The 22,501-nt window shown below is 36.7% G+C and overlaps 1 protein-coding gene across 6 annotated transcripts in view; it reads right to left on the bottom strand.

Moving 5' to 3' along the window:
• SPICE1 (spindle and centriole associated protein 1) overlaps positions 1 to 22,501 on the bottom strand; it is a 67,135-nt gene that overhangs the window by 17,233 nt on the left and 27,401 nt on the right. For all 6 annotated transcript variants that reach the window (XM_007985785.3, XM_007985783.3, XM_007985786.3 and 3 more), the window contains 6 exons: positions 12,560 to 12,699; positions 12,226 to 12,363; positions 11,603 to 11,868; positions 9,120 to 9,251; positions 4,502 to 4,649; positions 1,994 to 2,218 (listed from right to left, as the gene is read on the bottom strand). In XM_007985785.3, the coding sequence (XP_007983976.3) occupies positions 1,994 to 2,218; positions 4,502 to 4,649; positions 9,120 to 9,251; positions 11,603 to 11,868; positions 12,226 to 12,363; positions 12,560 to 12,699 (1,049 nt within the window). The remainder of the gene's footprint in view (positions 1 to 1,993; positions 2,219 to 4,501; positions 4,650 to 9,119; positions 9,252 to 11,602; positions 11,869 to 12,225; positions 12,364 to 12,559; positions 12,700 to 22,501) is intronic.

Below are 22,501 nucleotides of genomic sequence, written 5' to 3' on the forward strand. Positions count from 1 at the left end.
AAATAAATCAATAGCTAGAGGAAAATATTTATGATGGGAAATGCTACAGCAATATTGTCCAATATGGCAGCTTCCAGTCATATGTGGCTATTCAAATTTAAGTTAATTAAAATTAAATAAAATTTAAAATTTTAATTTCTCAGTCACACAGGCCACATCAGGTGCTCACTAGCCCCATGCGGCCAGTGGCCACCATTCTGGATGGAGCAGATACAGAACATTTTCATCAACCCAGAAAATTCTATTAGACAAGGCTATCCTAAAAGAGAACTGAATGCTGATGAAGGGCCTTACATATCACCCATTTTCATCTGCATATTCTGTTTAACTGAATAATTCTTTATATGTGAGTATTCCAAACAATGCTTGAAAAATACAATAAAACATCATCAATTCAAATACCTATTCACAAGCATCTCTGTCTGCACATTATAAAATAAGTGGGCAGTTATTTCAAGTGCAGACTTGCTGAAGATACTAACAAAATGTTGTCTATAGCAATCCTTGACAAACTTGCTTTAACAAGCATTTAGTAAGTTTGTGATCAGAGTAAAAATATTTATTGTAACTGTTTCTTACAAATAATTTTAAGCTATTTTATCATCACCAATGAAAAATATTTACAACATCTAAGCAAAGATCATTAGACAAGCCTATTAACAACATGCAAACATTTGAACAACTAATTTAAAGAATAAAAGTCTAGGCTGAACAGAAATCAGAACTGAAATCATATTTCCTGAATCTTGCCAGAGATAATAATACCTTCTAGCCCTCTGAAGAGGAAATACTGAATCATACACTGATAGAGCTGTAGGGAGCATTAAAGATAAAGAAATATCTTCTCATTTCATAGACGGAAAAACTTAGGTCTAGAAAAGGTAAACCATCTGAGCCTCACGCCTCACAGCTAGTCAAGAATAAATGGGCCAAAATGCCAGCACTTCTGACTCTCAGCCTGGCACTGTCACCACTGCACCACACTGATCTGACAAATGCTACATCTGCATTACAAATAACAAAACAGAATTTTTAATAGCAAGGATTTGTCATTTTATTTAACCCCTTGGGCTTCTTCATGTCCTTTATTGGAAACATACATCAAAGTGCAGAAAATTGCACAAAATTCGTATGTCCCAATAACAATTAACAGTTATTTTTCTGTTCCCCTATGTAAAAATATAAAAAAATTTTTAAAAGAAATAAAAATTCAGGCTAATCAGACCTGAATAATATTTTTCAAAAAATTTCAGAAGAGAGTTTAAGATACTGGTTCTTTTTTTGACTGAAGAACTCTTTGAAAATGAAGTAAAAACAATAGCTCCAGAAAAAATGTACATGGGGACAAATAAATCTAATTTTCCCAACAATGAAGTAGTTCATGGGACTTCTGAAGACCATTCATGAACCCTAAGTTAAGAATCTTTGAGCTAAGAATTAATAATACACTCTTAACCTGTTTACTCTACCTGTGAGATGCAAAAGTAACTCTAAAGCTATTTTTAATTGTCCATTAACTTTTTACAAAATTCCCTCAACTGAGCTGAAAACTTTTGATGAGAAAGAGGTGAATATGATGACCAGATGTCACTTACACGACCCTTAAAGTCATAGTTCTCACCTTTCCTTAGTCTAACTTTCATTACTCTTTGGAGTATAATCTCCTGCTTCTAACTCTTTCACATGCTCATGGATCACTGGGACAAAAGGGATTCTCCTTATTCTGCATCTTAATGCTAAGGACTCTGATCTTTTGATCTGAGTTTAATACTTAAAATGTTTAATAAAATAGACATGCAATAAAATTAATTAAATGTCACACATGACCACAGGTATCCTACACATAGCATGAAAAGTCTTCCTTCAGCTTAAAGGCTACGTGTGGTAATCAAATGTCTTTTTCAATTCTGTTTTTCATGTAATGGTGAACGTAATACATTGTACAAATGGAACATAAAAAACAACTTTCATGTAACTTTAGAAGAAAACTTACCATCCTGAAGAGGAGAGAATTTTAAGTTGCTCTTCTGTCTGGGTGGTGTTAACAACACAGCTGGCTCAAAAATATGTGCTGGAAAATTCTTGGCCAGAGTCATGTTATCTGGAGGGTCTGGCACCTGAGACAGTTTAACAGGCAACTCTTCCTGTGGGAATTCAACCACCTCTTCCTCTCTGAACATCAATGGCACTGAGACATTGGCATTTACAGCTGGACCCTCTGAAGAAGATGAAAGGATATTAGCACAATAGGAACAAAAAGAAACTATGGGCACATTTCAGGTATTTATTCTTTTTTCTTTTGTTTTTTTTTTTGTTTGTTTGTTTTTGTTTTTTGAGACGGAGTCTTGCTCTGTTGCCCAGGCTGTGGAGTGCAATGGTGCGATCCTGGCTCACTGCAAGCTCCGCCTCCCGGGTTCACACCATTGTCCTGCCTCAGCCTCCGGAGTAGCTGGGACTACAGGTGCCCGCCACCACACTCGGTTAATTTTTTGTATTTTGTTTAGTAGAGATGGGGTTTCACCGTGTTAGCCACGATGGTCTCGATCTCCTGAGCTCATGACCCGCCCGCCTCGGCCTCCCAAAGTGTTGGGATTACAGCTGTGAGCCACTGTGCCCAGCCCAGGTATTTATTCTTAAATGCATCTCAATAAGAGTGCAAAATTCACATGAATCAACATGGTTCCTGGAGCCTTCACTTTCTAGGCTGTATCCTCCTCTGCCAATCATTCATGGGCAGGCTCCTGGTGAGCTAGTACTGAGAAGAAGTTACTATTTTTGAGAAAGTCATTAGGGCCTCAAAGCCATGAAAAGCGAGCCACTTAGGGACTCCTAAAAAATCCTATGTGGCACTCTAGAGTTTGTCTTTTTCTTTTTTTCTGTTTTTTCAGACTGGATCTCACTCTGTCACCCAGGCTGAAGTGCAATGGAGCAATCTTGGCTCACTGCAGCCTCGACCTCCCAGGCTCCAGTGATCTTCCCGCCTCAGCCTCCCGAGTAGCTGGGACTATAGGCATGTACCACCACACCCAGCTAATTTTTTGTATTCATTGTAGAGACGGGGTTCACCATGTTGCCTAGGCTGGTAGAATTTTTCATTATTTGTTATGGATAGCTTTTTAATGGTCATAACAAGTAATAAAATGGCTAAAATGGGGCATATTAATGCACTGACCTCCATATACAAGGCTCATTACAAAACAAGGAACTTCACAGGTCATGCATTATCACAACATAGTCACATTCCATATTATTTTAAAAGAGTTACAAGAGCTGAGACTCAGGAAGATATTACATAAATCTTTGGTCTCACCAACATAAATCTTTCTGACTTTTTCCACAGGCAATAACAAGAATTAACAATAATTCTAAAATACACTTCCTCCCAGCCCTTCTCACCTATAGGATAATCAAAAGTTTTCTCAGTATTGAAGCTTAACTCAGATAACAGTAAAGCACTAACATATTCCTTTACTGAGATATTAATAGCAAGACTTGCCAGGTGTGGTGGCTCACGCTTGTAATCCCAACACTTTGGGAGACCGAGGCAGGCAGATCATGAAGTCAGGAGTTCGAGACCAGCCTGGCCAACATGGTGAAACCCCGTCTCTACTAAAAACACAAAAATTAGCTGGGCATGGTGGCACGCACCTATAATCCCAGCTACTCAGGAGGCTGAGGCAGGAGAATCGCTTGAAACTGGAAGGCGGAGGTTGCAGTGAGCTGAGATGGCGCCACTACACTCCAGCCCGGGTGACAGAGTGAAACTCCATCTCAAAAAAAAAAAAAAAAAAAAAATAGCAAGACTCTACCAGAAGACAGAGATCTGCCCTAGCCATTGAGTTTACTTCATGCAAGTTACATTTTGGTCAGTCACTTCTTAGAATCCATCCTAAGAAAATGGTTTTAAATACATAAAACACTTTTCTTACAGACACTCATCAAAGTCTTACTTAAAACACATGAAAAAACAGAAATGTCCAATTCAGCCTATAGCACATGATAGCACATGAGATAAAGAAAGAATTTCAAAACAACACTACCACACATGAACAAAAGTTACGTATTTCTAAAATTCAGTATTTTTCTCTTTCCAAAATCATCTCTTCTGAATCTAGAGCACTGTGATTAAAAGTGCTAGCACTCTCATTGATCTAGGTGTCTGGTTCTGCTACTTTCTACCTGTGTGCCTTTGCTAAGTTACCAACCCTCTCTGAGTCTCAGTTTCCTCTAAGGATAACACTAATGGGGATAACAATAACACCTACCTCATCAGACTATTATGACATGAATTGAAATTATGCATGTAAGACTTAACAAATATCTGGCATAGAGCAAGCATCCAATATTAGCTGGAAAAGTAGTGGCAATTGTAGTAGTAACAATACTGTACATGCATAAACAGTCAATAAGTCTATAGAAGTTTAGAGATTTAAGGTTTGGTTTGTTATCTAAAGCCATTAAGTAATTGAATGACAGTCTGAGATAATAAGAACACACTCACCTGAACTGTCCATATTTCTTCTACCTGTGGCTCCCCTTTCTGATGCCTGAATTTCTTGTCTGTTATTTATCACAGGACAGTTCTTAATAACATGTGTGAGTGATATAAGTTGCTCGTCTGTTGTGACCATGTACTGCTGAAGTCTTGCCTGGAGGGGAAAACATATGAAATAATATTATTAGCATATCAAACATCAAACGACCACCTAGAAAGCAAACCACACAAAGGATATGTGTGTATTTACGTATGTGTAATATCATCATTTTAAATACTTCAGGAATTTGAGACTTTCATTCAAATGAAAGAAATGCTATTTATAATTATAAATATTCTAATAGTTCCATGATAGGGGAATGGTTAAGTAAATCATGAAATGGTAATTAATAAATACCCTGCTATAACAATAAGAATGAACCTTTCCACAGGGCTTTCCATTTACAAAACCTCTTCAGGATGTTTCAACTGACTCTTAAGCTACCCCCAAGAGACACAGATACATGAGGTGGAGGAAACAATGAATATTACCCAGGCATTTAAACTGATAAACATGAACAGCACAAAATTCTGTATGCAATTAATACAAATATTAATTACAACTTGATTTTTATATATGAGAATGAGACAGAACATTTTATATATGTATATAGATATTCTCATATTTGTCTATATGTGTGTATATATATATACATATTTTTAATATTACATAAAGGGTTTTTTATTTAAAAGATAACCCACAAAATACCATACCCATAGATTTACTTTCTGGCACAGAGCTGAATGTGTTAAGCGTTTGGAATTCCATTCTTATGTGTAAAAGTCAAACAGATTGCCCAGAAGGTTAGATGAATTTGTTTTGTTCTTTATATTTTCTACAGGGATGATATAAGTAGGTCATCTAAAAACATCAGGTTTGATCACTACCACATAATGCTCATCTTTGTTATATATTAGTGTTACGCAAATGGTTCTTGGAAGTAGAGAGATTGCAGGTAGAAGGAAGAAAAGGAGAGTTCTGTAAATTGCTGACACCTTGTAATAATGACAAAGAAAACCCAAGGATGGCAGCTAGTAACAAACTTCTATCTAATATATATCTCATGTATGCTTAGAGAGATACAGACATTTGATAAAAGTCAGGTGCAGCCAGACATCAGAAATATTATTAATAGTACTGCTCAATGAAGTATAGTAAATATTTTTATACCACCAGTCCAAATTTTTTCCCAAATTTCATACTCATATATCCAGTGGCCTACTCAACACTTCCATCTAGAATTCAAACAGACTTCTCAAACTTAAAATATATAAAGCCAAATTCCTCCTAAAGCCTTCTTTACCTTATAAATGGCAACTGCATCATTTTAATTATTCAGCCCAAAACTTTGGAATTACCCTTGATTCTTTTCCAATATCCTCTACTTGACTCCATATCCAATAAATTAGCAGACTGCATTGGTCAGCCTTCAAAATACATTCATAACTTGATCACTTTTCACACCCTCTCCCACTTCCACCCTAGAACAAGTTGCCATGTCTCACCTGAACTATTCCAATAACTCCTCATGTAATATTCTACTTTTGTGTTTGGCCACCTACTCTAGTCCCATACTGTTTCCAAACTGTATGCTGAGGCACCTCAGGGCACTAAAGTGAACTTACAGGGGCACCAAGGGAAAATTTAAATCTTCAAGGGAAATAGTGATGCTTGCCATCTATCAGACACTGGTGAACTATTAGCTCAGGACAGTTCACAATTTCAATGTCAGATTGCATTACATTCCTTTTGATGATGTCAAATCTTCTCATGGCTGGGCTTTCAGCAGTTGCTAGGTTAAAAAAAAAAAACAAGTTCTGGAGGAAAATCAGTGTGGAACAGGAAATAAGAATGATTGTGTCCCAACTGATTCTAAGCATTGAGAAGTGGTACAGTGCTCAAAAGGTACACATAACCCATTAGTAAATCACTGTAGTTACTTAAGAGAAAGTAATACTTTTCCTCAAACAGCCCCTCAGTTGTTAGGATATAGTTGTTTGGACTTAACAAGTAGAACTGTTTTTGGCCTAGGGGTGTTATAAGACACTAAGGGCACTGCAACCCAAGAAAGGGCACTCATCTCTGATCTAGTTTCAACATAGCCCAGAGTGATCTTCTTAAACCCAAGACAAATCACATCTCTTCTCTTTAGTGGTTTCCCATCTCACTTAGCATAAAAGCCCATGTCTTTAATCAGCATGCAAGGCCCTATGTGATTGGGCTTACCTGATCTTGTCTTCTACCTCTCTCTTCCCCATACTCTACTCTTGCCACACTGATCTTCTTGATGACTCTAAGTTCACCAGTCACACTCCCACCGTAAGACCCTCGCACTTCCTTTTCCTTTGCCCAGACTGCTCTTCTCTCAACTACCCACATGCTCACTCCTCACCTCTTCCAGGTCTTGGCTCAAATGTCACTTCCTCAGACAGGAATGGCCCATCTCATTTGTAACTGCATCCTACCCTGTCCTGTGCATTTCCTATGCCTTTATGTGCTTTATTTTTCTTCGAAGTACATATCACCATCTAACTTACTATACTTCAACTTTCTGTTTTTAGGATTTATTTAGAATGTAAGCTCCATGAGGGTAAAGTTTTCTATATTTTGTTCACTATTCTATTTCTTGTACCTAGAACAGTACCAGGCGCACAGCGGGTATTCAACAAAGATTTGTTAAGTAAATCAGTACATTTTAAAACTGCACATCTTCCCAGGATAATTAAAAACATATGTTCTGCAAAAATATGTATATGAATGTTCATAGCAGCATTATTCATAGCAGACAAAACGTAACAATAACCCAAATGTTCATTAACTAATGAAGGGATAAATAAAATATGGTATATCCATACAATGGAATATTATTGGGCAATACAAAGGAATGAAGTACTGATACATGCTAAACATAAATTAACCTTAAACATTATGCTAAGTGAAAGAAGAGCACATATTACATTATTCAATTTCTATGTAATATCTATATTAGGCAAATTCACAAAAAGAGAGAATGAAGAGTGACTTCTAAAGGGTACAGGATTTCTCTCTGGAGTGAGGAAAATATTCTGGATTTAGATAATGGTGCTGGCATACAACTTCAAATATACTAAAAACACTGAATTGTACATTTTAAAAGGGTGGACTTAATGGTATGTGAACTATATTATCAAATTTGTATGTGGTTTGGGTTTTTTGTTGTTGTTTTGTTTTTTTAGAGACAGGGTCTCACTCTGTAACCTAGGGTGGAGTGTAATGGCAAAATCGTAGCTCACTGCAGCCTCAAATTCTTAGGCTCAAGTGATCCTCCTGCCTCAGCCTCCCAAGCAGTTACAACTACAGGCATACGCCACCATGCCCAGCAAATATTTTTATTTTTTGTAAAGACAGGTCTCACTCTGTTACCCAGGCTGATCTCAAACTTCTGGCCTGAAGTGATCTGCCCACCTTGAGAAATGTTGGGATTAAAGGTGTGAGCCACTGTGCCTGACCCTATATTATCAATTTAAAAAAGTATACATCTCATCATCTAATGTCCATTAACACAAACACAATTTTTCCATCACTTGTCTAGTCTCTTCTGGCTGATAAATAAAAGTAATAATAACTACCATATGAGAACAAAAAGGACGAATAAAATAAGACTGTGTACACTCAAGAAGCACACAGTCTCAGTGACAAGTACACATGTAAGTATAAAACAATCTGATGAACGCAATAATACCAATATCCAGACACTATCAGAAGTACACAAAGAAGCAAGGTGCAGTGGCTCATGCCTGTAATCCCAGCACTTTCGAGGGCCAAGGTGGGCGAATCGCTTGAGCCCCAGAGTTCAAGACCAGCCTGGGCAATATGGTGAAACCTCATCTCTACAAAACATAAAAAGTTAGCTAGGTATGGTGGTATGTACCTGTAGTCCCAGTGACTTGGGAGGCTAAGGTGGGAGCATCACTTGAGCCCAGGAGGTCCAGGCTGCAATGAACTCATGCCACTGCACTCCAGCCTGGGTGACAGAGTGAGACACCATCTCAAAAAAAAAAAAAAAAAAGTGCACAAAGGAAGAATGCTCAATGCAGCATGGAAGCAATAGGTTTTCCACAAGAGAACTGTGTAAGTCTTTTAAAAAAGAAAAGGAGCGATTAGTCAAGCAGCAAAGAGGACTTTATGTAACAAATATGAAGATACTGTGAATAACTGTAAATGGCATCTGATGTGATTGCAAAAGGACTCCTCAAAGGCCATCTTCTGCTGCTTTGAAATTAAAAGTGGCTATCATAACACTCATTTCACATTTTGGATTAACTACTGTAACACTGGTAGTTATAATTTAAATGCAGACTCTGTCTTCCCACTAAATAGTAAGTCTCTTAAAGACAGGGAGACAGTCCATATGCTACTTCCAAGCTTCTACTATAGTACCTCCATGTAATAAATGTTCAATAATACCTACCACTGATGATAATAATGACTGATAAGTAATCACATCAACACAGTTAAACCAAAAGCAACTCTAAGAGAATCCAGTACGTGTTTAAAGATGTTTTATACCACTGAACACACAAAGTTGGGATCTCATCTGAGTACCTGTGTAGTAGCATTTTCTTCTCTAAGACGAAGAATTTCAGCTGTCAGAGCATCAATGAGCTCTCGATGATCACCTAATACTTGTTCCAGTTGTTGCCTTGTCTCTACTTCTTTACGTAGCTGGATCTCACTCTGCAAAAAGATATCAAATAAACTTCCACCAATAGCCTCACATGTTGAAAACTAAAAGTTTGCACTCAAAGCTGGCAAAGAAGATATTTACAAAGAAACATATATTATGTGACAGTAATGACAAAGATTTTTATTAAACGGTTTATTATATTTAATTAAAGAAAATGTGCTGCTTTATCCTCTTCCCTTCCTTAAATAGAATAAAATGAACAAAATGTTATATAAAATTAAGTCACTATATTTTTTGTAGAAAGAAAGCAGAGGGATATACATATACATATTGTTTGAATATACACTGACCATCTCTAGAAAGATACACTGGTATCTGGTAATAATAGTTGGCTATAAGTAAGCAAACACGCTAGCTGGAAGTCAGTGATGAGAGTTAGTACAATCTGCTGTATCTCTGAATTTCATAACATGAGTATATCGCCAATTCCAAAATTAAACTTGTTAAAATATAATTTAAAATAAATGACAACTTTAAATGGTTTAACTTTGTAAAGCAAGTTATTAACTTAAAAGTACATGCTTCTGGCCAGTCGCGGTGGCTCGAGCCTGTAATCCCAGCACCTTGGTAGGCCAAGGCGGGCAGATCACGAGGTCAAGAGATCGAGACCATCCTGGCCAACATGGTGAAACCTCGTCTCTACTAAAAATACAAAAATTAACTGGGTATAGTGGCGCACGCCTGTAGTCCCAGATAGAAGGCTGAGGCAGGAGAATCTCTTGAACCTGGGAGGCAGAGGTTCCAGCAAGCCAAGATCATGCCACTGCACTCCAGCCTGGCAACAGAGCGACACTCTATCTCAAAAAAAAAAAAAAAAAAAAGTACATGCTTCTAAGTCTGCAATACTTTCCAAGAGCCAAAAGTATACTGCTGAAGATTCCTGAGTTAAGGGTGAAAGAATGTTAAGGTTTTAATAGGTCTGACAATACAACGAATCTTTAATTAAAAAGTTAATTTTAGGGTCAGGTGCGGAAGCTCACGTCTGTAATACCAACACATTGGGAGGCCAAGATGGGCAGATTGCTTTGAGCTCAGGAGTTCGAGACCAGTCTAGGCAACATAGTGACACTCTGTCTCTACAAAAAAATACAAAAATTGGCTAGGTGTGGTGGCATGCACCTGTGGTCCCAGCTACTTGGGAGACTGAGGCTGGAAAACCACTTAAACCCGGGAGGTGGAGGTTGCAGTGAGCTGAGATCATGCCACTACTGCACTGCAGCCTGGGCAACAGAGTGAGACCCTGTCTCAAAAACAAAAACAAAAACAAAAAAACACACAATTCAATTTTAGGAAGACAGCTATAGAGAAACTGAAACATCTGTATTAAGTTGGCAAATCTATCTTATTAAATAATAAAGTTTTCTTAAACATTTTTGTCATATTTGTATAACAGGCTTAAGTACATAACAGTTTAAATAGATTTTCAAAGATGAAACACATAGCTAACTCTAATTCTGTGGCATTCTGTGGATGATTACTTGAAATCAAATTAAACGAACAATTCTTTGTTGTTTTTTTTTTGAGACAGAGTCTCGCTCTGCTGCCCAGGCTGGAGTACAGTGGCGTGATCTCGGCTCACAGAAACCTCTGCCCCCCAGGTGAAAGTAATTCTCCTGCCTCAGCCTCCCCAGAAGCTGGGATTACAGGCGCCCACCACCATGCCCGGCTAATTTTTGTATTTTTAGTACAGACAGGGTTTCACCATGTTGAGGCCAGGCTGGTCTTAAACTCCTGACTGCAGGCAATCCACCCACCTCGGCCTCCCAAAGGGCTGGGATTACAGGCATGAGCCACTGCACCCAGTCAAATAAACAATTCTTGCTTATTTTATACATTATTTTTACAACAATAAAACATCTCCCACTTAGACACTGAAGCCATACGTGAGTTTCCAGACATAAAGGGAACATGAAGAATTCTCCCACGTATCAAGTCTACCGCTTATAGGCAATGTCACTCTCCAAACTGAATGTGGGAGTAGGAAGCAGAGAATAGCAATAGAATGCAGACACAGTTAACATTTCTATTTAATCTACAACTGTCAAACAGTAATATTTAATATTAGCACAAGATATTATTATATTAATGGCAGATTTACCCTACTAATTATAATTTGCTAAAGTTCTTATTAAAATTAAAATCACTTATCTGAGCATGTATCAACTAACGACAGAAAAGATTTAAACGATAAGCCTTTATTGCAGATAATCTAAAATTGAGGTATTTTAAACAAAGCTATTCAAATTGACTGTACTTTATTTGGAGGTTGCAATAAATGGAGAGGAAAAAAAACTCATGCATTTCTGTCGAAGAGAAGACTCTAATAACCTAATGTTCTTACCTCTTTAAGGTACCGAACCAGGCGACAGAGGGAGCTCACCAGTGACAAAGTGAAGCCTGTAAGACCCTGACTGCTCTGCAGTCCCTTGACCTCGCGACCTGTCCACCGCTCATATTCTTCCATTTCATGTTCCACTTCATGTATCATGTGTTTGAGGACGTCCAGGTTGGAATTAGTCCTATTTGGTAAGTCTGCAGAGGTTGTGCTACCTGATAACATGTTTTTCTTCGGCTTGGAAAGAGCATGCAAATTCGGTTTTCTTTTCACTGATAATGAGAGAAGTCATTCTATTTTAAGACCAGGAAAAATTATGACCAGAAAACTACTAGAAAAACTTTTGACTATTGTTCACAATTTATAAAAGGCTTTCGTAGATGATATCACTATTTCTCTCATAAAAATTAAACAGATTAAACCAGATTTACACTAGCTATAATGAATGCACTAGAACCACTGTTCCAGAGTTACATGTGGTAGGAGACATTTCTTAGCTACCATTCAACAAACTCTTAGTTGGAACCATGTGGATGAGATTAAGGGAAAAAAACATTGACTAAGAGATTAAGACAGCTGTATCAAGTTACATGTTTAATAATTCATCTTTGTAAATTAAGGGACTGAACCTTTATTTAACAGCTGTTTTTGCTTCCTTGAGTTCAGCACGTGTCCCACAACATAGCTTGAGTCTAGAGTCTCAGTAGATTCTTCAGGCTGAAGCCTGGTTTGGAGTCTCTTGACAGCATTGGTAGCATTCAGAGCAGCTAAAAGGAAGAACATTTACAGAAGTATCTCAAGTGAACAAACTTCTTAAGAAAGTATTTCAACTGACAGATCCATCAGTATTTTAGTCAATTAGGCTAAGGCAGTCAAAACTCTAACATTCCTTTACAAATCACTGCATTCAAGAATGAACCTAATAAAGCAGGCAACTAGAAATAATGCAAAAGGGAAACAAACCTCTTTGTTCCCCTGATGAAAGAGCAGGTGATGGTGTTCCTGGAGGAGTTACTTGTGACTGGGTTGCTATTTTCTGCTGAATATCAGTCCACAACTTACTAATTAACTCAGAATTCTCTTCCGTCAGTTGCTGGAGAAACCTATAAATTACAGAACAATAAGCTACATTAGAATTATAATATAAATTAACATAATCTAAATATAAATTAAATGATAGCAGGCATTTAATTTATATTATCTATATTATAAATTAATTTAATTGTAATTTATATTTATATAATTATAAATTTAATTTTATACATAAATATGCATATAGATTTAATTATAATTTAATTATAACTTATAATTTAATTATATAATCAATTATAGTTATATAATATAGTTATATAACTAATAATATATCATTATATAAATGTTATATAATTATATATAATTTAATTTATAATTTAATTATGTAAATTGATTATATAATTATATTTTATTATATAAATTAAATTATATTTATATTATTTAAATTATATTATTTAATTTATATGTATATTATACTAATTTATATAAAAATAGGTGCCATCATTTAAACTGTCCAAATAGTTACATGTTTGATTTGAAGGAGCTTTTAGTAATTCATAGTCAAAGAAAAAACACTATTCACTTTAACTGATAAGACAGGTAGATAGCAAAAATGCCTATCACCTCAGTGTTAGAAAGAATCATTCCACCTGCCTCCCAGTTTCCTACCTACCTCGGTCCCTAACATAGGCATGTTTGCCCTTTCTGCAGTTCTGTGGTATGGCTCCATCCTCCTCTCTCTTTCTCTAGAGTAAAGTAATTAAGCATAGATGGCTCAGCTCCTTTTGGTTTCTCTGTCCTACAAAGGAGCCTGTCCACAGAGCAGCCAGTCTCTGCCCATCAATGAAGTAAACTGACCACAGCATACTCTGTCCCTGTGTGTCAGGGAAGGGCTAGATAGAGTGAGAAGAGGCACTGCAGTTTAGGGGTTAGTAATTACAAGCACATTGGTTACAGAGCTAAGCATTATGCTATAAACATTTTTATCACTGATAAGGTTGATATTTTAAGTTTCAACTGTGATTCACTTGTTTATTTCTCAGAATGCTGAAGGTACCACCTGTCTTCTTCTGGAGGCTTAGTATAAAAGCAAGAACAAAGAGATAAATGGGGGGAAAAGCTTTAAGCAAAAGGAACCAGGACTTGATGTTTTGAGAAGTTTTCAGCCTGTCCAAATTGCAAGAGATTAGTAAAGTCGCTGTTAGGAAAGCATACTCTGGAGAGAAGGGCAAGAGTGTGGCTGAATAACCTTTTGCTAGTTCTGACTAAAGCATGTGATTCATGGGTCCTCCCAATGATCTCAGAAGAAGCTAACAATAAAGATGGGATTATCCAGGAAAGATCTGTCTATGGAATAGATGACCATGACATACACAAGAACAAGATCTTTTGAGAATGTTATACCGACAGAAATACTGCTAGCTTGAATTGAAAGACACAAAGGTAGGATGAAATGAAGGAAGGGTGCTAGACTCCAAAAAGTCTACAGACTACCTTTCTCAGCCTCTGGTAACTATCATTCTACTCTCTATCTTTGTAAGTTCAATAGTTTTAATTTTTAGCTCCCACAAGTAAGTAAGAACATGTGGCCAGAGCTGCAGATCCATAGGCAGAGAGGCCAAAGCCAGAGCCACAGGTACAGGGCAGAGCCATGGATCCAGAAGGGTAAAGATTCAAGTCACAGATCATTAGTCCTAATAGTATTTGCCCTGCTGAATTTCAAAGTTGCTTGGAACTGCTGATATCTTTCTTCCTTGATTTTCCCTCGTAAAATGGAAATGTCTATAACTTTCATCCTATGTCTGTCCCATCATGGTATTTTGAAAGCAGACAACTTGTTTTCTAGTTTCATAGGACCACAAATGGAGAATTTTGCACCAGGATGGATTCTATCCAGTCCTCCCATAACTGATTTAGATGATGAGATTTGGGACTTTTGAGCTAATGATATTTAGATGAGATTTTGAACTTGAAATGAAGCTGAAAATTGAAGGATATTGGGATGGATCTTTGGAAACCACTGGAAGGACCATGGTAGGCTAAACAATAATGCCTGAAGATATTCCATGTCCGAAACCTTGGAACCTGTCACTATTACCTTATATGGCAAAAAAGGGGTGGGCAAAGCCTCTTCAGTTACAATTTAGAATCTTGAGATGGGGAGATTATCTTGGGTAGACCCTAAATGCAATCACGTATATTCTTTTTTTTTTAATTTTTTCTTATTTCATGTATATTCTTATAAGAAACAGACAGAGGAAGATCTTTGACACCCACACAGAGGAGATAATATGAAGACAGAGGCAGAGATTGGGGTGCTGCAGCCACAATTTCAGAAGCTGGAAGAAGCAAGGAGCAAATTCTCTTCCAGAGCAGCTTCTCCTCTGGAGGGAGTGTGGCCCTACTGATATCTTGACGTTGGCCTAGTGAAACTGATTTTGGATTTATGGCCCCCAGAACTGGAAAGAAATCAATTTCTGTTGTTTTAAGCCACCAAACTTGTGGGATATTTAATATACTGAATTGTAGCTATAAGACAAAAACAAAAATGGGATACACATGGAAGCATAGTATGTAAATACTTCATGTTCTGTCAAAGCAAAATATATAATTAAAAATGGGGAGAAGGATAGAGAGAAAATAATGGAAAGAATAGGAACATACAAAAACTCACTTATTGTACAGGCAATAGGTAGAAATTAAAACAAAAAAAAATTTTAACTGACATACCTGACAATGGTATGTAAAAAAAGAAAACAAGATTAAAGGCTCTATAAAAGGTATATATACAAAGGTAACCACCAGAACAAAATTACAAACTTCCTAAATACCAAAAGAAATTTTTTAAAAGAACAGAGAAGAAACATCACATAGAAAATGTAATTGTAATACAACAAACAGTACTATAAAATAATGTGATGAAGTTAACATCAAACATACCAGTAAGTGTTATAAGCTTACTTCAATTAAAAGAAGAATATTTTCAAATTGTCTAACAAGTCAAGACTGAAGTCTACATTGTATACAAGAGACATACTTAATACAAAATAATTCCAGAAGGCTAAATACATTAAAGATCTAAAATACAGAAAGCTAAATGTAAAAAGCCAAGATAAGCCAGGAAATTGGAAACAAGAAAAAAGTAGAAGTTTCATTCCTGATATTAGATGAAGTAGAAATGAAAAAAAAAGGTATTAAATGTGACAAAGCATACTTTATAATGCTTAAAGTTAAAAATCACAATGAAGATATAACACTTATGTTCCAAAACACATGTACCAAAAAACAAAATAATCACTTTTATAAGAAAGGAAGTATTTAACACCGAACAATTAAATATACTTAAACATAAAATGCAAAGAGAAATAGAAACATACTAGTAGTAGGAGACTTTAATACACCATTCTCAGAAGAAAATAGTGGCAAAAATAAGTAAGGATACAAAAGTATTAAACAACATAAGCAATGAGGTAGATCTATGGATATACCTTTAGAACTTTATACCTTGTTAGAGTATATACCTTCTTCTCAGGCACATACATGGAACATTTGTAAAAATTTGATCATATATTAGGTCACAAAGAAAACATCATTAAGTTCCACAGGTGGAAATATTACAAATCACACTCTGAATGTAATGTAATAAAATTAGAAAAACAAAGAGACTCTGGAAATTTTTTTAAAATCTTCTATTAGACAATTCTTAAGTAAACATGAAAATATAAACTGAAATTACCTCATTCCTAAAGTAACAAAACACTACATACCAGAATGTATGGTACACATTTATAGTAGTGATCAGAGTAGAATTCAGAGCCCTAAACATGTTTATCAATTAAAAATAAAAGAATGAAAATTAATGTATTAAATTCTCAACTAGGGTTACTAGAAAAACAAAGTAAACCAAAAAAAAATGCATAAGGAAGGAAATAAAGATAAAAGCAAAAATTGATGAGGAAGAAATCAGAGAACTAGATCTTTAACTAATAAGTTAAAAATGTTAGTTCTTTGAAAAATTCATTAAATAGGCAAACCACTAAATAACCTAATTTTAAGAAAGAGAACAAACCAAAATAAATGATTGAGGAGAACAAGTAAACACTGAAACAAAATTTTTTTAGAAGTATAGAGATTATTGGTACATCTCTATAGAAATACACTGATTAACCTACATGAAATGGAAAATTTCCTAAGAAAATATAACTTATAAAAATTGGCTTGAGAAGAAATAGAAGCTTAAATAAACAAGCAAAGTTATTATGGCACTTCACCACACAAAAAAAAAAAAAAACAAAAAGCACCATGCACATGCACAAATAGTTTCAAAGCAGGAAAGCTATCAGCCTCAAAAAACAGATAGTAGTCTCAGTGCTATATAAATTGTTCCAGGACTTAAAAAATTAGAAAAATCTTCCAGATGGTTCTTATGAAATCAAGTATCGCATTGTTATCTCAATCTGATAAAGGTTGCAGACACAAAAAAACTACAGAGAATATCATTTATGAATTTTAACACAAGAATACTAAATAAAATATTAACAAACAACCTCCAATACTCCATTAATGAAAATAACACATTATGGCCACATAGAATTTATTGCAGAAATGCAAGGACAGTGCAATATTAGGAAACTCATAACATAATGCACCATATTAAGAGACATAAGCAGAAAACTCATATGATTATACATACTGAAAGTCTGATAAAATTAACACTTATTACTGATTAAAATAAAACAATCAAGAAAACAAGAATTGATTGGTATTTCCTTAGCACTGTTTAAAAAAAAAATGTATCTGAGTATGGTGGTTGCACGCCTGTAGTCCCGCTACTAGAGGCTGAAGTAGGCTGAGGTGAGAGACTGAGGTGAAAGGATCACCTGTGCTGTGATCATGCCACTGCACTATGGCCAGGGTGACAGAGTGGGACCCTGTCTCAAAAAAGACTAAAAATAACAATGATTTTAAAAATTTAAAGAAAGAAAGAAAGAAAAAAGACCTCAGTACTAAAGCCAGTACCTTACTTAAAAGGAAACAATAAAAGCATTTTCATACGATCAGAAACAAGGCAAGGATCCCCACTATCTCCATTATTATCGAACACTGTCCTATAACTAATAAAATATACAAAAGAAACCAATTAGAGGTGAAAGACTTAGAAAACAAGGAAAACAATGTCTATTTGCAGATGAGATGACAGTCAACCTAGAAACCCCTAGAAAATCAGTGCTAAAACTAATTCAACCAAGATTCAGTAAAGTAGCAGAATATCAAGGCAACACACGGATATCAGTAGCTTTCATTAAAAAAAAGAATAACTAGTTTGGAGGTATAATGGAAGACAAAATTCCACTTAAAAGAATAACAAAAGCCCCAAAATACTTAGGAATAAACTCAATGAGAAATAAGCAAAATCTATATGAGAGAAATGTTAAGACACGGGTGAAAAACAGAAAAGTAGACTTTTTTTCCTAGTTGTTTATTATTATTATTATTATTATTATTATTATTATTATTATTATACTTTAAGTTCTGGGGTATATGTGCAGAACGTGCAGTTTTGTTACATAGGTATACACATCCCATAGTGGTTTGCTGCACCCATCAACCTGTCACGTACATTAGGTATTTATTTCTCCTAACGCTATCCCTCCCCTAGCCTCCAACCCTCCAACAGGCCCCGGTGTGTGACGTTCCCCTCCCTGTGTCCACGTGTTCTCATTGTTCAACTCCCACTTATGAGTGAGAATACGCAGTGTTTGGTTTTCTGTTCTTATGTTAGTTTGCTGAGAATGATGGTTTCCAGCTTCATCCATGTCCCTGCAAAGGACATGAACTCATCTTTTTTATGGCTGCCATGGTATGTATGTGCCACATTTTCTTTATCCAGTCTATCATTGATGGACATATGGGTTGGTTCCAAGTCTTTGGTATTGTGAATAGTGATGCATTAAACATATGTGTGCATGTTTCTGTATAGCAGAATGATTTATAATCCTTTGGGTATATACCCAGTAATGGGATTGCTGGGTCAAATGGTATTTCTGGTTCTAGATCCTTGAGGAATTGCCACACTGTCTTCCACAATGGTTGAACTAATTTACACTCCTACCAACAGTGTAAAAGCATTCCTATTTCTCCACATCCTCTCTAGCATCTGTTATTTCCTGACTTTTTAATGATTGCCATTCTAACTGGCATGAAATGGTATCTCATTGTGGTTTTGATTTGCATTTCTCTGATGACCAGTGATGATGATCTTTTTTTCATATGTTTGTTGGTCACATAAATGTCTTCTTTTGAGAAGTGTCTGTTCATATCCTCCACCCACTTTTTGATGGGGTTGTTTTTTTCTTGTAAATATGTTCAAGTTCCTTGTAAATTCTGGATATTAGACCTTTGTCAGATGGGTAGATTGCAAAAATTTTCTCCCTCTCTGTAGGTTGCCTGTTCACTCTGATGATAGTTTCTTTTGCTGTGCAGAAGCTCTTTAGTTTAATCAGACCCCCTTTGTCAATGTTGGCTTTTGTTGCCATTGCTTTTGGTGTTTTAGACATGAAGTCTTTGCGCATGCCTATGTCCTGAATGGCATTGCCTAGGTTTTCTTCTAGGGTTTTTAGGGTTTTAGGTCTTACGTTTGACTCTTTAATTCATCTTGAGTTAATTTTTGTGTAAGATGGAAGGAAGAGGTCCAGTTTCAGTTTTCTGCATATGGCTGGCCAGTTATCCCAACACCATTTATTAAATAGGGAATCCTTTCCCTATTGCTTGTTTGTCTCGGGTTGGTCAAAGGTCAGATGGTTGTAGATGTGTGGTGTATTTCTGAGGCCTCTGTTCTGCTCCATTGGTCTATATATGTGTTTTGGTACCAGTACCATGTTGTTTTGGTTACTGTAGCCTTGTAGTATAGTTTGAAGTCAGGTAGCATGATACCTCCAGCTTTGTTCTTTTTGCTTAGGATTGTCTTGGCTATGCAGGCTCTTTTTTGGCTCCATATGAAGTTTAAAGTAGTTTTTTCCTAATTCTGTGAAGAAAGTCAATGGTAGCTTAATGGGGATAGCATTAAATCTATAAATTACTTTGGGCAGTAAGGCGATTTTCATGATATTGATTATTCCTATCCATGGGCATGGAATGTTTTTCCATTTGTTTGTTTCCTCTCGTATTTCCTTGAGTAGTGGTTTGTAGTTCTCCTTGAAGAGGTCCTTCTTATCCCTTATAAGTTGTATTCCTAGGTATTTTATTCTCTTAGTAGCAATTGTGAATGGGAGTCCACTCATGATTTGGCTGTTTGTTATTGGTGTATAGGAATGCTTGTGATTTTTGCACATTGATTTTGTATCCTGAGACTTTGCTAAAGTGGCTTATCAGCTTGAAGATTTTGGGCTGAGACGATAGGGTTTTCTAAATATACAATCATGTCATCTGCAAACAGAGACAATTTGACTTCCTCTTTTCCTATTTGAATGCCCTTTATTTCTTTCTCTTGCCTGACTGTCCTGGCCAGAACTTCCAATACTACATTGAATAGGAGTGGTGAGAGAGGGCATCCTTGCCTTTTGCCTTGCCCATCCAGTATTCTATTGGCTGTGGGTTTGTCACAAATAGCTCTTATTATTTTGAGATATGTTCCACTGATACCTAGTTTATTGAGAGTTTTTAGCATGAAGAGGTTTTGAATTTTGTCAAAGGCCTTTTCTGCATCTATTGAGATAATCATGTGGTTTTTGTCTTTGGTTCTGTTTACATGCTGGATTACATTTATTGATTTGCATATGTTGAACCAGCCTTGCATCCCAGGGATAAAGCCAACTTGATTGTGGTGGATAAGCTTTTTGATGTGCTGCTGGATTCCATTTGCCAGTATTTTTTTGAGACTTTTTGCATTGATGTTCATCAGGGATATTGGCCTGAAACTTTCTTTTTTCGTTGTGTCTCTGCAAGGCTTTGGTATCAGGATGATGCTGGCCTCATAAAATGAGTTAGGGAGGATTCCCTCTTTTTCTATTGTTTGGAATAGTTTCAGAAGGAGTGGTACCAGCTTCTCTTTGTACCTCTGTAGAATTCGGCTGTGAATCCACCTGGTCCTGGACTTTTTTTGGGTGGTAGGCTATTAATTACTGCCTCAATTTCAGAACTTGTTATTGGTCTATTCAGGGATTCGACTTCTTCCTGGTTTAGACTTGGGAGGGTGTATGTGCCCAGGAATTTATCCATTTCTTCTAGATTTTCTAGTTTATTTCCATAGAGTTGTTTAGAGTATTCTATGATGGTAGTTTGTATTTCTGTGGGATCATTGGTGATATCCCCTTTATCATTTTTTGTTGTATATATTTGATTCTTCTCTCTTTTCTTCTTTATTAGTCTGGCTACCGGTCTATTTTACTGATCTTTTCAAAAAACCAGCTGCTGGATTCATTGATTTTTTTGAAGGGCTTTTCGTGTCTCTATCTCCTTCAGTTCTGCTCTGATCTTAGTTATTTCTTGTCTTCTGCTAACTTTTGAATTGGTTTGCTCTTGCTTCTCTAGTTCTTTTAATTGTGATGTTAGGGTGTCGATTTTCGATCTTTCCTGCTTTCTCTTGTGGGCATTTAGTGCTATAAATTTCCCTCTACACACTGCTTTAAATGTGTCCCAGAGATTCTAGTATGATGTGTCTTTGTTCTCACTGATTTCAAAGAACATCTTTAGTTCTGCCTTCATTTAGTTATGTACCCAGTAGTCATTCGGGAGCAGGTTGTTCAGTTTCCATGTAGTTGTGCAGTTTTGAGTGAGTTTCTTAATCCTGATTTCTAATTTGATTGCACTGTGGTCTGAGAGACTGTTTGTTATGATTTCCGTTTTTGCATTTGCTGAGGAGTGTTTTACTTCCAATTATGTGGTCAATTTCAGAATAAGTGCAATGAAGTAAGAGAACAATGTATATTCTGTTGATTTGGGGTGGAGAATTCTGTAGATGTCTATTAAGTCTGCTTGGTCCAGAGTTGAGTTCAAGTCCTGAATATCCTTGTTAATTTTCTGTCTCATTGATCTGTCTAATATTGACCATGAGGTGTTAAAGTCTCCCCTATCCAAGGGAAGCCATGAGGGACTGAGCCTAAGGAACCTTGCACTCTGGCCCACATACTGCACTTTTCCCATGGTCTTCCAAGAGATTCCCTCCAATGCCCACCCCAGCAGGGTCCTGGGTTTCAAGCACAAAACTAGGGGGCCATTTGGGCAGACACCGACCTAGCTGCAGGAGTGTTTTTTTGTTTGTTTTTTTTCCCATACCCCAGTGGTGCCTAGAATGCCAGCGAGACAGAACTATTCACTCCCCTGGAAAGGGGGCTGAAGCTAGGGAGCCAAGTGGTCTGGCTCAGCGGATCCCACCCCCATGGAGCCCAGCAAACTAAGATCCACTGGCTTGAAATTCTCGCTGCCAGCACAGCAGCAATCTGAGATCGACTTGGGACGCTCGAGCTTGGTGGGGGAAGGGGAGTCCACCATTGCTGAGGCTTGAGTAGGTGGTTTTACACTCACAGTGTAAACAAAGCCACCAGGAAGTTCAAACTGGGTGGAGCCCACTGCAGCTCAGCAAAGCAGCTGTGGCCAGACTGCCAGATTTCTCCTCAATGGGCAGGACATGTCTGAAAAAAAGGCAGCAGCCCCAGTCAAGGACTTATAAATAAAACCCCCATCTCCCTGGGACAGAGCACCTGGGGGGAAGGGGCAGCTGTGGGCGCAGTTTCATCAGACTTAAATGTCTATGCCTGACGGCTCTGAAGAAAGCAGTGGACCTTTTAACAAACGGAAAAATACACTATGTTCTTGGATAGCAAAATTCAATGTCATGAAGATGCCAGTTCTCTCTAGTTAATTTAATAAAACATG

Source organism: Chlorocebus sabaeus, chromosome 22 (genome assembly GCF_047675955.1).
Source record: "Chlorocebus sabaeus isolate Y175 chromosome 22, mChlSab1.0.hap1, whole genome shotgun sequence".
NCBI classification, from domain to species: domain Eukaryota; kingdom Metazoa; phylum Chordata; class Mammalia; order Primates; family Cercopithecidae; genus Chlorocebus; species Chlorocebus sabaeus.